Source organism: Chamaea fasciata, unplaced genomic scaffold (genome assembly GCF_029207755.1).
Source record: "Chamaea fasciata isolate MVZ Bird 193981 ecotype frontalis unplaced genomic scaffold, bChaFas1.0.hap1 SCAF_3, whole genome shotgun sequence".
Classification (NCBI taxonomy): Eukaryota; Metazoa; Chordata; class Aves; order Passeriformes; family Sylviidae; genus Chamaea; species Chamaea fasciata.
Genome location: NW_027094088.1, coordinates 58,723,397 through 58,740,263, shown reverse-complemented (window position 1 = coordinate 58,740,263; position 16,867 = coordinate 58,723,397). Strand labels below are relative to the sequence as shown.

Here is a 16,867-nt window from a genome sequence, read left to right as displayed (position 1 = left end):
AGTACTTGAGAAAGTTTCTGTCAGTTCCTGACTAAACTGTAATACATACAATTTCTTTTCATAAATAAAACCATGTTTCACATACTGGATCACACAACTACCTTTGCTTTAGAGCTCGCTGGCAAAGAAGAAAGACTCCTCTCCTTCCTCCTCATCTTGTCTTGTTTTTCAGCCAGATTTGCCAAGCTGTTTCATTACTACAAGTAAATCCATGTTGACATAACTGCTGGTTCCTGTCCTTTAAATCAGAACATTTAAAAGGTGGCATAGGAAACTTAAAACTTAAAGGCACAAATAAATTAATACAATGAAACCCAAAATGTAAACAACTTCTTTCCTCTAAGATCATGGGTGCAAATAATCTGAATTCCAAACTGTGTATTAGTAATCACTGTAGCAGCTGTAACAGAACAGCACTGCTGCAGTAGAAAAGGTAAAAAACCCCACCCAAATCCTTCAGTAAAACCCTAATGTTTGAAAGGCAATGCACCAACTAAGAGAATGGAAATGAAGAATAGAGTGGAGGTCACCCACCTTCTCTGGCAGGGCTGAGAAGTGTCCAAACACTGTTGTTGTTCATCTACAGCATTAGCCAAAGGAAACCGAGGATGGTGTTACTTTGCAATGTACACCAGTAACTCCAGCTACAGGAGAGAAGCTTTCTCAAGCTACCCACAACCAGCTGTCTTCCTACCTTAAACTCCATTCTATTTCACATTTGGAAAACCAAACTTCAAAACTTCAAGCGGCCATGACCAAGCTTGTTGTAGCTTTACAGATGGAGAATGATATGTATCAACAACATAATCCTGAGAGTTCTAAAAAAATATCCCTCAATATAGAGGCATGAAATTGAGGACAAATATGTTTAATGACTGCTGCTTATTACCCCACTGCAGTAACCTCACTTCTTATTTGGATCGCACAAGACTCCTTTATAGCTATCCAGCTGTTTTCTTCAGCTTCCTTCAGCCAGACCCACCACATTGCCCAGTTTCATAAAGCTATGGTCTAATGCTTCCACAACGTGGCACTAACTGGGTGTGCATGGAAGAAACACCAACAGCAACATGAGCAACAAACAACAAGGCACTGCACTGCAGAAGACAAGAACTAGACAAGCAGGCAGAGCAAGCACAATGAAACCTGCCTTACAAAACAGCAAGGATTGGGACCTCACAGAAAGAAGGAGCAGAAGAACAGCTCCTCCTGAATGTTAATTGTAATGGTCCCATCTATGTCACCATCCTACACTTAAAAAGGGACAGACAGGGTTTTAGTAACTGTCTGAGGTTCACAGGGCTGAAACAACAACAGATATTTAAAGACATTGCTTTTCTGTCATCTTCCTTATTCTTGATCCCAAGGAGAATAAACAGAATCAACAAAGTGTTCCTTTGTGTACACCTAATGCAACATTGATTTCCTCTGTGTAAGCCTTATGCTCCAGCTATGGCTTACAAAGCAAATAAGCAGTGACTACAGCCCCAGCACAGTCACCTTGCAGAATTGCTTTGTCAAATACCTCACACGCGCTGCAACCGGCTGGGTAACTGTGAAGAAATCTCCCACTTCTTCCCAGCTGAACAAGTGAGCCAACAAACAGCACATCCAGTTACAGATTAATCTGTGTGGAATGTAATAAACTTCAGAGTCCTTCCAGAGTAGGTTATCAGGACAAAAGAATTATTTGTTAAAATTACACCAGTTCAAACTGCTTTTGCCTGGGGACAACAGACTTCCTCAATTTATTCAAATCCAATTCAATGTGTTTTCCTTCTGCACTTCAGCTGAGGGTACTTGACTAAAAATGAAGAGATGCTGCAGAAAATGTTCCTGGATCAAAGAAAAATTAAGAGAGACCTTTTACAACGGCATCTAGTGACTGGACAAGGTGGAATGGCTTCAGTCTGAAAGAGAATAGATTTAGGAAAAGGATTCTCTACTGTGAGTGTGATGAGGCAGTGGAACAAGTTGTCCAGAGAAGCTGTGGATGCCCCATCTCTGGAAATCTTCACAACCAGGTTGGATGGGGCTTTGAGCAACATTATTTGGTGGGGGGCATCCCTGCACATGGCCAGGGGTTGAAACTAGATGATCTCTAAGGTCCCTTCCAACCCAAGCCTTTCTATGATTCAATGATTCTGATTTAGTTGCAATATCTTTATCAGATTTTCTTCTGTGTAAGACCCTCTTTAAAGCTATTAGTCTAGTTCACACTCCTTCAAATTTTACATAAATCACAATGCCACAGTGCTGAACTGCTAGCCCTACTTTTACCAAGAGTGACAGTTTATCAGAGGAATCAAATCCAGGACATCAGTCAAAAGATACCAGATTACACTAGAAATCATCCCAGGAACTTACTTAATTGGAATCAAGTATCTAAAAACTTCAGTAATTTGGTTTTAAGTAATTTGCTTTGTTTTGTCTTAACTCAGTGTGTAACACTGATTATTCTTAAACAGGAGAATGCATCAGCACAGAAAAACAGTAAGTGATGTATGTGTAGGAAGAAGAAAATAAAATGAGGATGGGCCTGAAGATTGTCCTCTCTGCTCCAAGGACTAAAGACCGAGTAAGCACCAAAGAGTGGGAAAACATCCAGTCTTGTAACCTTTGGTTTATATTTTGTTACAGCTTCTGACATTTCTAAATAGAATCATGCCCCATAGTGACTAGGAACACCAGCAACAATATCCTGAGTTCAGGGTCTGCCCTCAGTTTTTACAGAGCTGTGGTAATTATTTCTTTCTAGTGTACTTCCATCTATAATGGTCCTCCAAGGACACAGTAGAGGGGGATTGAAGTGTTCGCTGCTCTTCTAATGTGGGCATAGAACCCACTAAACACATATTGTTTAAGTGCACAATAACTGATCATGCAATCAATTATTACAGCTCAGCTAAGGGGAAGTCACTAAACCAATCGCTTTATATTCTTATCCTAAAGTGTCCCTGGTAACTTCCTGAAACTTCCTGAAATTTCTCTAAACAATACCAGTAGCTTATGAAATTATGAAAATGAAGCATAGTTCTGCAGTAAACAGTAACTGGACAAACACCATAACCCAACCCACTTACATGAAGTAGGTCTGGTTTTTAAGAGGCCAGGTCATTACTGCAGCTACCTCAGGAGCTGACATGGAAGGAGACACAACACACCACAGACGGGTCATCACAAACAAGTAGCAGCTACTGCGGGGCCACTCACAATCGATCACTGACCTGGGTTTATTCTAAGCCCTGACAGGTGTCCAGCCCCCACCACAGCAGTTTTATAGGAGATTTGATTGAGGGCTCTCTGTATAACCAAGCTGCTATGCAATCTCCCATCCACAAGGAGGAAAATCCAACAGAACTGAGCTGCAGCAGGCACTTTGAGTACTTTAGAGAGGATCTGAAACACAACTGTCTAGAGACAGGAAGAAGCATGAGGACCCTGGCCACATCCCTTCTCCTCTGCTGCAAATGCAGGCTGTTCTGAAAGTTATCTTGTCGAGGTGAGTCCATTTATACTTGCTCCATCAACAAAAGCAACTGTTGCAGTAAAATTGTGGATGCCTTCACTGGACACCTTGCTATTTATAATAACTGTAATGCAATCCAGAGCCAGTCAAGGAAAAACTCTGCCTTTTCTGCACACATTGACACAAACAGTGTGCTGGGGCATACACGGGAGACCCATTTTTTCAGCCTATTCTGCCGCTAGCATAAATAAATCCCTGTCCCTCTTGTGCAGTGCCATCCAAATAAGACAAAGAAGACAAAACAAAGAGAAAAATATTTTAAAACTTTCCAGATTCATAGACAAATCTGTGAGGCATGCATCCTTAAATGTATATGCAATTTTACATAGAACAAAGCCTTTAAGAACTGCATGGAAATGATTCAGGCTTGAGGTCTTCAGAAATTATTTCTACAAGAACTGTGAGCTTCATAACTTTACGTCATTGCAAAGACAAGCATTCAGAAAGATCCAAATTAGCTAACTTTCTCCTCAGTTTTCCAACCTTGGAAAAAGGCCACAAAATGAAATGTGGAAGGATATAATGGTGGTTAAATCCCTAAATAACCAGCCTTTTCCAGGTTTTATAGAAACTTCATTCCAAATCCAAGAAACCTTCTGGACAGCAGCAACAACAATAATAATATAGTAATTGTTTCAGCTGATATGCTCCCACAAAGTTAAATCTGGTTAACTGCAGCTAACTGGAAATTTCTGACAATAACACTGTTAGAAGTCTCAACAAACTCTACTGGGAGTCTATTTTCTTTAGAGCCACACCTGTACAAAACCACACTTTATATATAGACAAAATAGAATTTTGTTTTCATACAGGCTCTGATTTCAACACCTCAGCGATCTCATTTACTTTTCATGGGCCCATCTGTGTTCTTCTTTAGCCAAGAGTAATCATGCGAACCTGCTGGTGTTTCAAACGTAGTGACAGATACAGCTTTTCCTGAATGTTTCAGCCTTTTTAGCAGAACATTTTAACTACCTACTTGGCTTAAACCACAACATAAAGGCATCTATCAAAAGTCTTAATATTTTTCAGGGTTTAATCTACGTTTATGATTTTCTTCAGTTAGATAAAGCTACAGACAAAGTCATATGATTTATCTAATTTGACTCCCATTTTAACAACATTCAGTGAGAATAGTAGCGTATACAAAACTTGAGATGCAAAAGAAATTGAACAAAATTGTAGTCACAAGACAGGTATCCCATGACAGAGGGATCTCTTCTGGCTTAAGCTGACCTTCCAGGAATGTGGTCTATATGAATTGATGCTTGTGCTACCTTAACAAACAGCAAAGGAAGTTGGCAGAAAGCAGAAGTCCCTATGAGAAAGTATCTCTTAAAGTCAGCCAAACCCCCTCCAACCATACGTGGATTGTGGCTACTGAATTTTATTTGATTTTATTTTTATTACCTGGCAGACAATGTGTTTGTTGAGCTGGGCTGATCTTCAGTGTGAATGGACAACTCAAATACTCTATCAGTGACCTACTGAGCCAATACTGAGCAAGGGTAGAATATGCCATTCTTACCGGCTTTGCAACCAACTCTGCACAAAATGCTGACATAACCTGGAGGAGTTGGGTAGCAAAGGAAGGGGTTGGTAGAGAAGGAATATGAACGCATTGTTTCAGTTAGTGTAGGGTCTCTAGCTGCTTGATTACTGTTTGCAAGCAAACAAAAAAAAGTGCTTTAAAAGAAGTGTTTAAAACCCAAAAACTGGGTATATTTTACCAATATCAGGCTTTGTTCTGTGTTCCCACACAAAAGGCAGCATTCTAAACTGCTTCTAAATGGACAGCTCCCAAAGCCCAGCTCAAGATGCCAGTAGAGACTCGAGAGTTACATATCTAGCCTGAACTGTTCTTGCTTTTCTTCAGGGACTGCTCCAAGTGACATATTTGGTAGCTACAAATAAAATATTAACTACAAAGCAAAACAAAGGCCTACTAGCCAGCTTCCTCAATGACCTACACACAGCAGAGTTATTTAAGTATGTAGGGGGAGGAAAAAGCACGGCTGGCTACTTCTTGCACAGTTCCTGTCAGAGACACGAGTCAAATCTTTCCAGCTGAGCAAGAGGCACCTACTCCTCTAACTGCATCCTTCCTACATTTATAACTGGATTTGTTCCTGTAGAGGAATGCAACTCACATTTTTCTCCCTCTTGGGAACATCTTTTCAAATAAAATGCCTTCCCCCTTTTAGCCACACAAAGAAAATCAGTTCTTTAAAATGCAGAAAACAGATTTCAAAGAACTGCTAGCCTTCATCTTCAGTTGTGAGAAGTCTGAAAGTTACATATTTTGAAGCCTTTAAATTAGGCTTTTTGTTTGTTTTGCTCAATCTGCTTTCATCTGTCCACTTGTTGTGAGATCAGATTTATACATTTGTATGCCCTTCCAAAAGAGAGGGTGGGGAAAACGAGGAAAGGGAAAGGGAAAGGCCCAATCACATACGGATTCAATGTGCTCATCCTCCTAGGCAGATCCCAGTAGGGTAAATGAACATGCCAGGTAAAAATACAGTTTTGTAAGCAGGCAGAATTTGTTTTGTCACAGAGAAATATATTTTGCAGAGAAATATATTCTGATAGTTCATCTTGTATCTGTGCATCACACTCATTCCTTGTCTATCCAGTTGCTGTAAACCAAGAGGAAATATTTCAAGGAAATATTGAAGAAAGGCATTTAGATTTGTCTCAAGTTAGTAACGCTGCCATTAAGCTGCCAAATAAGTGAGAGTGCTACCTGTGAAACCCAGTTCTAGAACAACTGCTCCTTCAGTAAACACTGATTAAATTACTTTGATAATAGGTTCTCTGTCTGCAAAGGCCAAACAGGTTGGAGCTTTACATCCTACGTATATTCTTCTACATATTCTCTCCTCCATATTCTTGTTCTTCATATTCAGAATATTAGGCACAAACCTCAACCACCTTTAAATGCACTGGACTTTTAAAATATGAAATGTAGGTCACCTGGATTTTATAAACAGGTATAAAATAAGCCTGGAATGAGAATTACAGTTACTTTGGACTAGAGTCCAGACAGACCATCAAACCTTAACCATCAGTTGTGTTCCAGTAAGACAGAAATTTAGCAGTTGCCCAAGTCTAGCTCATTATACATTTCTTTGGCTTTATTATTTAAATCCGAAGATCCCTTAGCTGTTTGCAGATCTGCTCCTCATCATTGGTAACACAGACCCAAAACCAAACCAGCGAGACATGGCTTGCAGGCATTGCTGACCTCACCGAGGTTCAGCACACAACACTGCAGCTCATTCCAGCACATGTGATTCAGACTCCCCAGACTTCAGAGCACTGCTCAGAGTCACATGGATACTCTAAAAACTCCAAGAGTGGCTCTGAGAGCCTAACTCTCCCTTTCCTGCCTGAGGCCCAGCGCTCTCTTAGGATGTCAAGAGCAGCCTTAAGTTTTGCAACTCCAGCTTCTCAGTGAAACAGCTGTAAGGAAAGTAATAGAGAAATACCCCACAGACTAGTTCCCTAAATCTCAGCTTGGAGATGCCGCTGATAAAACGTGAGTTTCAGGCTGAGGAAAGCAGACTGTTCTCTAGATGCTAAGTGATGTTATAATCACTTATTTCTGCAGGAATGCTGGAAATGTGAAACAAAGCACATCCTCCTCTAAAGAACAGCTGAGAGAAGCTTCTAAACACAGAATGCTCTGGGGCTGGGGATCTCAAACACAGGCAGGTGTAAGAGAACTCACAGTACAGACAGCAGCATATGCTGCTTCCCATTAGCGAGCTCAATTTCAATCTTCAAGGTCCTAAAAAGGACTCATCAACACCATCTCCTCCAAAGAAACTCAAACAGCCCAGTACAGATAGCATTTATTGCAGTAGTTGAACAAAGGTTTGTACAAGGCAGAAGCAATTCATAGCTCTCAACACATCTTCAATGAAACAATAAATGGCATGAGTGGATCAACAGATAAAAAAAAATCTGATTTTTAAAGTTAAAAGGCTAACCAATATGTTACCAAACACAAATGCAGGTCCTTCCACTAACAAAGAACAACCCAAACCAAAAAGAATACTACCTTGCCACTGATAAAATTATTGTAGTGTGTTAAACCAGCATAGAGAGGAGCTTTCCTAGTCAATCAATGACAGTGGGCTAGATAAACTAGGAAAGAAACAAGAGTATTAATACAACAGCAGCATCATCCCCCTGCATTACAAAGCATGAGATACTTAATACATACATATTTTATCTTGAAACAGATCAGATTTATACTTGGAAGGTATGTAATAATTCTACCTTGAAGAAGTGTTAAAGATTGTTGTTCTCACCCATGCTACTTCCTATAAACTCAGGCGTATTACGAAATCTTGGCTTCACAATGTTATCTAATATCGGAAGTTCTGTATTGTCCAACAAGTTAAAGGGCCAGCTTGTAGCTGTAAGGGCCAGTTTCCTTTCAACTAATCAGTATCTCATCTCCATCTCTGCAGTAGTATTCCCACTTTCTTGCATGTAAGCAGAAGTGTGAACTAGTTTTGAGGCACCTCCTGAAGTAGCCTTGTGATCTGAAATGAAGTTCTCTTCTTCTATTAATATCACTCTGAAAACCAGAGTATCTACACACCTCCAGGTTAACCAAGAAGAATTCAAATGTGTTGATGCCTCTCACAAATGCTTAGCATTTCTGGGCAGAAGTGCAAAATCAAATCAACTGCTTAGATGGAAACCCGTGCATTTAGGGTCAAGATTCCTGTGTCTCTTCCCCTTCCTTCCTAACCAAGATGATAAATTGCAGTCTAAGGGACATATTCAGCATCACACTAGCACTACAGGTGCATAAGCTTGTAGCTTTCTTCCCATTTGACCTGGAAGTTCCTGCAGCTCACACATTCCAATAGAAAGCTGGACAGGTATAACTCACATGAAAAAAAAAAAAAAGCTAGAAAAGAGTCTCTAAGTCCTTAGAGGCTGCAGCTCAGGAAACACATTCAGGATATCCATAGGATCCAGATCCTCATAAAATCTAACAGACAATAGACTGCAAGAGTACCTGAATGGTTACAGTTCTGTCAGATCTAGAGAAGCACAAGAGATGGAATCCAGCTGTGTCCCTACCAGAACTAGAAAGTGCTTGGCTGGAACTTTTCAGAGCAAAGCTCCTGTTTTTGAAGCCATGCAGCAGTGAGGCTAGGAGACATTTGAACCTGGGTCTTGGCATGGCAGTAGCACCAATCTATTGCTCAGACTTTAGCCACCAAATTTCAAAATACAAAAGACAGCAGGACTGCAGATAAACCTTCTGGCGCATCTCCTATCTATGCATGGGCAGCTTGCTGTTAGCGTGCCTTGGGGAGGAGACAGAGAAGAAGGAAGATAAGGGATGGAAGGGGAAAGATGGGATTAAGGAATCACTAAGTCCAGCACAAGACAGTGAATTATGTTCAGCAACTTTCACAATACTTCAGACTTTATGTTTTCACCTGACAGAAAACCCTTTTTTTTTACTTCGTGGAGCCTCAGTGTCTGTCACATGTTGGCAGCTGCCTCTGGAAGACCAAGTTAGAAGCCATCAGACTGAGTGAATTCACTGAGTAGATTTTAGGAAATAAAGCACAAGGACTTTGACAGAGTTGGTTTGTTAACTTTACATTGTAGAAATACAACCCTGAAGTACAGAAACTTTTCAAGAAGGCAAAACTGCAATTTTTGTTCCTGTCTGTTGAGATCTTAAGAAATTCCTTCTGGAAGAAAATACAAAATGTAACTGAAAAAAATAGGAAAAAACCCAACCTGTGCCACTAACCTGTGCTACAAATACCATCTTTTAGAACTTGTCTTGCAAAACAAAGATCAAAATTTAAAAAAAAAAAACTGACATACTTTACTGTCCAGAATTCATTTGAAGTTTTAAAATTAAAATACTCGTTTCTGCATGCACTCTGCATCCTGCACAACATAAAACATATGTACCAAAACTATCCACATTTTGTTCATGACTACCTCCCTTGTGATGAACCATATACTTTACATAATTTGTGAATCGAGCTGCATTTGCTTCGTATTCACACACATTAAAAATAAAATGGAAAATGATGGAAAAGGGAAAAAGGATTGAAAATCCCAGTAACCTAATTAACCTCTAGCTTGAATATTCCAGTTAATTGGCTAAAAAATACTAAGTAGCATGAAACTAAGCACTGGTATATTGAAACTATTGAATCTTATTTACATATCTAAGATGTACAGGGACAAGGGGAAGCTGCAAGGCCACAGCTTCTGTCCCTGCTAAAAAATTCAAGCTTCAGCAAATACTTGATGCAATCCTCGCTCAGCAAACACCTCAACCTACCATCTTAAAGTGCCCTTTAAACCTACTTCCTACCTTTAAACTGGTGAATACAGTGATACTATCAGTATTGATCACTGCTAACCATGCACATGAAGGAAGCAATGGACACACTGTGTGGGGAGCCACAAACCTGCCAAATGAGCAGGCAGAGTCGGAGTTAATTTCCATGAATGAATCTGAGAAACTCACCTCGAATGGGAGCACCACCACTACTAAAATTGTACACAAAACATGCACAAATGCAACTTACAGCATTGTGTGATCTTCTGGATGTTAGAAGTTATGCGTTGGGCTAGTTGATTAGGATCCCCAAAACCTGGTCCGTACGACATGGCTGAGTAGATCCGCTGTCACGGTCATCCACAACAGGAAAATGACAGACACTCTGCCTACAGAAAACAATAGTTATGTTTTGGCCATTGGTTTGTAAAGGTCTTCATCTTCTTAAAGAATACATGGGAGAAGACTGAAGAAAACTCCATACTCTAATGTTTATCTTCTCTGAAAGCACTGTACCTCAAAGGTAGAGTTTATTCTTTGTCAAACTTCTTATGTATTTTCCCCGCTGTAATCAAAGAAAGAGTGCAATTTTCCGTTGTTGCCATTCCAGAAAAAAAGCTGTATGTTTAATCTGAAAATGCCAAACCCTCTGAAGAATTACGTCCTAAACCAATTATACTGTTATTTACATTCCATTTATCACTCATCCTCCCAGTACAATCCAGCATAAGTAACCACTAGAAAAAAACCTCAGCAGATATCACACAAGACATCAGAAAAAAGGCAGCACCCAGTTTCCTCTTAACACCAATCATTTGTATCAACTTCAGTTTTAGTTTAACCCAGTGTCATCTAAGTTCTATGAATTAGCTTTTTATCCTGTTTCAGCTGCTGTGTTTGTCAAAATTAATTCATTTTTCAACAACTTGGGTATTCAAACACATTTCTAGGGGTGCTTTTCCATCCACACAGATCAAATTTCAGCACAAACTCATGTGCTCATATCCTAAATCGAAATTAACAAAACACAGATTACAATACCTGTGCAAATCAAAACTGGCAGTTTATCCATTCTGCAGTGAGAATGCAGAATAAATCGAGCACATACACATCCAACACAGTCCCACAATTTCAACCAGGCTGTGCTCTCCTGCACATCACCTTCACAGGTTGAACATTTTAACTTCACCACTTCCCCACATTTCCACTGTTCAACCCATGTGCACTACAATCTCGTCTTCTACTGGTCTGTCAGCTTCTGGTTAAGAGACACAGCTAAAACTCAGTTTCAGGTATATAGAGAAAAAGAAAAGTGAAAAGAAGGAAATGAAAAGGCCAACTGATTTGTCAAGTATGACAGCAGTGCTGCAATTTGGAAACTCAAGTCCTTACAAACTCTTTTAAAAAATACAATTAACAGTCATTGTTGCCCAATATTTCCTTTGGAAATGCCTATATTAATACAGGCAGCAATACCCTGGCTGTTTTAAAACACAACTGGTTTCATATCTCTGTAATATGAAATGATCTCTAGTGGAGTCAAGACACTGTACTGTTCCTGACATTGTGCATCCCACCAAAACTTCACCAGGGATGTAACTACCGAGGTCAGACCCACCTCTGCTGCCCTGCAGGTGACATCACCTGTGCCCCAAAAGCTGCTGCTACCATGAAGACAAACCCTGCATGATTTCAAAATGGCTGCTTCACTACGATCCCAAACCCTGCTTGGAGTCTTCAGGCCCTGAGGTCTCCCCTAGTAATTAACAACCTGACAGCAGCCAAGGTGACAGGGAGTGTATTTGCACTCTTCACCTTGCTGCACTATTGCCCGAGAGTCATGATAGCTGTTTGCAGTGTTGTTTCCTGTCTTTGTCTGTACCACATGCAGATTCAAGTTATTTTGACTAAAGTCTGGAGTCAGACAGCCAGCCAGCGTAAACCCCACTTATCTGGGCCAAGGCTGGCATTACAACCCTTGATCTTTTTGGAAATTCCACGCAACGTTGTACTGAATTTGTATTGTAAGACCAAACCACGCAAACTTTAGAGCAAATAAATGGCTCTATTCCTTGGTGTATTGACAAAGTAATGAAATCTACCAATTCAGTGAAAAATACAATCATAGGCATAAAATCCAAAGAAACCACCTAAAAACTAAGTTTGAAAAAGATTTCTCAGAACTGCTGACAGATTTTTTTAAAGTTATGACTATTTCTAGATACTTTAGTAGCATGCTAACTACAGTGCTACTGACTAAAAAACCTTTCAGTCAGATATTATAGTTAATGTTAAAAGTTCAACGTGTATGTAATGGTAATGTTAAAATGCCACTGCTAAGGAGAAGAGATGGCAAAAGACCAAGCTACCTTGTGTAAAATTAACTGAAATAGTATTTAATGATTGGTTTTTCTTTTTTTTGTATATGTATTCACCAAACAGCTGCCTGAAACACTTTCTCAGGAATACCTTTACAATCAAGAGACATACATTGAATATTTCATCCAAGTCTTGACAAAAGCAGTTACTGCTTTTCTTTCCCTTGAAAATTTCTACAGCTAACTGTAAGTATCTTTAAAGAAGTTACACTCCACTACACTGACAAAACCACGGATTGGTCAATATATAAGACTTTAAAATTTTTCAACGTTCTACTACAACCAAACACAACAGATAGTGAGATGTTCAGACGATGGACTGCAAAATCCAAAGTATATAGTTCAGCTTTTCATCTGCACATGTACATCTCTCTAATTGTTGTCACAATTCTTTTTATCAACTCCCATACTTAAGAATCGAGATTTATAGTGAATTTGTAGGACAGCCATGTAAATTCACAGCTGGTTTACTCCATGCACATCCTTCTGCTAACAGAGCTATTCCTGAGCATTTCAGTAATACAGGTTGGTGACAGAGTAAGTGACTGGTCTGGGGAACAGACAGAAAGAGAGGTAAGAGGACAGCCATCAGCTGTCATCACCTCCCAGTCTTTACCACACTTTCTCCCTCTAGTTCTCACAGTAACACGGGCATCTAAACCAGACCAACACCCTACTTCCACTCACAACCCCTTCACCTCTTAGTGCTGAGTTACACAAACTCCTCTGAAAACAGATAAGCTGAGCCCTTGGAAAGCCAACTGCTAAATGACCTAGACAAGGTCAGGGTTTTAACCACCAGGAAACAAAATAGGCATGGCACCAAGCACATCCTTCCATTCAGGGTGATAGGAGCATTCATCAAGACACTGAATTTCCATAGAAATTACCCCTTTTCACTTTCACAGCATTTAACTACACTGTCCTGATGTATTTTGGTATGACTGGCTGCACAACTTAGAAAACAGGGAAGTTAAAAGCCTGCCACAGTTGCAGGAAGTACACTTTGCCTTCAAACTGGAATGCAGCTGCACTTGTGATAGCTTTCAGTTCCTCTAAAAGTTGCAGTCAGGTGTGAGTTTATGATTGCACATTTTATCTTCTGCTCAACATCTCTGCCTCTGAAAGGAAGCATACCTGGTGTAAATTCAGCTTGTCAAGCTATTGTAGAAAGTCCAAGGAACTGAGTCTACAGGCACATATGAAATAAAAGATCAGAACATTTTATTAACGCTAATTGAAGCAGGACCTCACCGTACATTGAGGTTTAAAGAATTCAAAGGACTGAATATATTTTTCATAATTTCTGCATTAGCTAGTTCCTCCACCACATGGTCACTCCATACCAAAACAAAAAATGGACCTTAGTATAAACATATTTTCTAGAAAGGTGTTTTTCAGACACAAGAAAAAATCCACTTTTCCACTGGCTGTGAATGTAGACAAAAAAGTCTCCACATCTAAGCAGCTCCCCAGTGTCATTCCTGGAAGCTCCATCAGGACAAAAGGTGACAAGCTCTGCACATGTCAGATTTCACAGCAGTCACACAAATATTTCGCAGACTCCCAATCAGTTAATGAGCACTTAATCTATTTCGTATTTTCTCACTTAGATATTCGAAAAATCCTCCTGCTCCCAGAAAAGCCCAAATACATTAGGATAAGAACCCTTAAGCAATAGCTTTACTGTGTGAGGAATATTATAGCATTAGAACCTAGAAATGTTTACATGGACCCTTAACTTTCAGAAAGCAAAAAGTACATACTGCATTCCATAGAACACTTGAAAATTTAAATCTGATATGAATTTAAATCTGATTTTATGCCTTTAAGTATCCAGAAATAAGTCATGGGGCCTTCCTTATGGGATTTTATTTTCCTAAATAAAGGTCACAGTAATAAAGCTTCTCCTAAACAGTATGTGACTTCCTTTATAAACTACCCCTCCAAAAAAAAAAATAAACAACAAAGTGCAAATTCTTCAAGCAGGGTGAAAACACAGACAAAAGCAATGAATTGCAGAAAAACTTGGGGGAAAATTTCAGCAAGTCACAATGTTAGCTACAGAAAAGATAAGGCCTTGCTGCTACAGCACCTGAGGGATTCTTATAAGTGACTCATAGCAACTGACTTAGTAAGATACAGGTGAGCATTAAGTCTGCCATTATTTTTGCTAGGGGATGAGGGAGGTTTATTTTTTTCCTGGACTTTTATGTCTTTTTTTCCTTTATACTTAGGCTAAAATATCTAGAGACTGATATTACACTTCCCACTTGCTGTTTTTACAGCTCCTAATGTGCTGAAATCCTGGTCCACAGGCAGGCTGTAGGCCCCTATAATAAAAACCAACTGTGGAGCATAACAAATATGCAAAGTAGCAGTAAAATTAAATTCCTTCTTGCTTCTCAAAAGAAAAGTTTCCAGATTTTTTTTATCCTCTAGTTTCAGGTAGAAGTCAGACTTAAATCTGTATATGGCAGGAAAAAGCAAAGTTTTAAATAAACTGCATCAACACTAACATAAGAGATGTCAAAAGGTAACTTCCTACCTACTCTGCACAATTCCCTTATCCTTGCCATGTTACTGATGCTGAAATCTACCAAAACCAAGCTTGCATTATCTAACAGCTCTGTGTTTGGGTTTTTTAAAAATAATTATTAGATTGTGCACTGGTCAGTGTTTTAGTCATTTTTCCTAAAAATTATTCTGTTGAACAAAGATGCAGTTTAAAGCAGTGACATTTAAACTGCTGAGCATGAAAAACTAAATTACAGAAGCCTGAAATTCTATTAGGCCTAATGCATCACCAATGCTTAGCATATATGGATAAAAATTAACATGCTTATAGTTGTCTGATTCATCCACACTGATATTTACGATGAACTAGGTGAAGGAAGCACATAGGTTTCACAAACCTAAGAGAACATATTAGTGCTTGGCAGAATGCCTTAAGTAAGAGAATTATGTTTCCTAGGAGCGCACAAGGCATTTAAAGGCCTTATGAAGAAGCAAGGAATAGGAAAATGAACACTGGGGACTGGAACTATGGGGGAAGAGAGGGAATGGGAAGTCTGGAAACGGACCTGAGAAAACCATTTCAAAGTTTCCAGTTTCTTGTGCAGCTGGTAGGCAAACAACACCTCATGACAAAAAGAGGATGGATGAGAAGCCTGATATATCTGGTGCACTGTTTATTCTCTCCCAATTCTCCCTCATGGTAACTTGTTCACATTGAACCAAGTGCTCAGATAAAGCACATCAAGGGAGAAGGTACCTTTGCACAAAATCTGATTGCAACACATGATGAGTCCCTCTGAGGCCTACCAGGGTGCTAATGACTACATATGGCTCATGGTATCTTTTCTTCTCCTCTCTCAAGAGTTTCACTTCAGTGTAAGCCACCAAGAAGAGTGCTACCTCATATTCTTCTCAAGACTACACAAGGCATCTTCATGAAGCAGATACAGACACAGGTTATAACAATGCCACCATTTAGCACCACTTTTCTTCTAATTTGGACATGTTTTACCTCTTTTTTTTTTTTTTTGTCCCCTTTCCTTTCTTTTCCATCAAGAGCAACTGCACAATCCCCAGGCTCCAAGCAGAAGGGCTGCACTGCCGGCAAAGCACAAGCCTGTGTAATGACCCGTCAGGAGGGCTCCACTCGCCCTGCTGGCACAGCCCTCTGCCTTTGGACGGCTTGTGGAGGGGACCACAGCATAGGAGTACATTGCTTCTGGCCAAGAATCCTGAGATTTTATCACTGGGCTTCTTCAATTAAGATGTAGTGCCCTACACTGCATGGATAGCAGAGTGAAACCTTCCACTGAACTGCTGAGTTTGAAGAAGCGCCCGTTCCTGATGCAGCGGCGAGTGATTCACCAGGAAAACAGCGATAACGCCGGCCGGCGCGCCAGGCCTGGGCTCACTATTTACATCGGCCACTTTCATACTGTCCCCTCCCTCCTCCTGCTGCCATGCTCACCTCGGACCTGCAACACCAAGGGGAGCATGTCCACAAAGCGGAGGTGCCCGACCTACCCTACAGTTCCACACCAGCTATTAAACACCCCCTGCAGGCCCCGATCCTCCCCGGAGAGCATCGGCAAGCCCGAAGCCCCGGTACCGTGGGTGTCACAGGGAGGGGTGCGGGGAAAGAACCTGGTGCTGACACGACCGACAGCGCTCCAACCCCGCGCTCCCCTCGGGGCCCCGTCACCCCCACCTCGCCCGCAGCCGCTCCGCTCGCCCCACGGCCGGGCACGGGGGCGCGGCCCCGGCCCCTGCGAGGCCCTTCCCGCCGCCCTCCGACAGGCTCCCCGCGCCTGACAGCCCCTTCCCGGCTGGCCGGACGCCGCCCGGTTCCCCCCCTGCCTGCGGCGAGCGGCACTCCCGACGTCCCACCTCAGCTCCCGCGGCTCTTACCCGGCCCCGGCGAACCCGCTCCCAGGGGTGCGGCGGGGGGCGGTGGCTTGGGGGCGGGGCGGGGCCTGCCCGCCCCGCCGTGACAGGAGAGGCGGAGGGAGGCGCGGCCCCGCCCGGGCGGCTGCGAGAGCGGGGCCGGGCCGGCTCTGACGGGCGGCTCCGTCCGGGCCCGCGGAGGGCTCTGCTGCTGACGAG

At 41.3% G+C, this 16,867-nt stretch overlaps 1 protein-coding gene across 3 annotated transcripts in view; it reads right to left on the bottom strand.

Moving 5' to 3' along the window:
* Positions 1 to 16,738, bottom strand: part of STX7 (syntaxin 7) — a 31,790-nt gene extending 15,052 nt beyond the window's left edge. The window contains exons 1-2 of one of the 3 annotated variants that reach the window (XM_066179163.1): positions 16,673 to 16,738; positions 10,120 to 10,258 (exon numbers count right to left, since the gene is read on the bottom strand). In XM_066179163.1, coding sequence (XP_066035260.1) covers positions 10,120 to 10,201 — 82 coding nt within the window. In that variant the 5' untranslated portion in view covers positions 10,202 to 10,258; positions 16,673 to 16,738. Of the gene's footprint in view, positions 1 to 10,119; positions 10,259 to 16,651 lie in introns of those variants that run through there. The other 2 variants (XM_066179162.1, XM_066179164.1) reach the window with 2 other exon arrangements.
* Between the last annotated feature and the right edge of the window lie 129 nt (positions 16,739 to 16,867).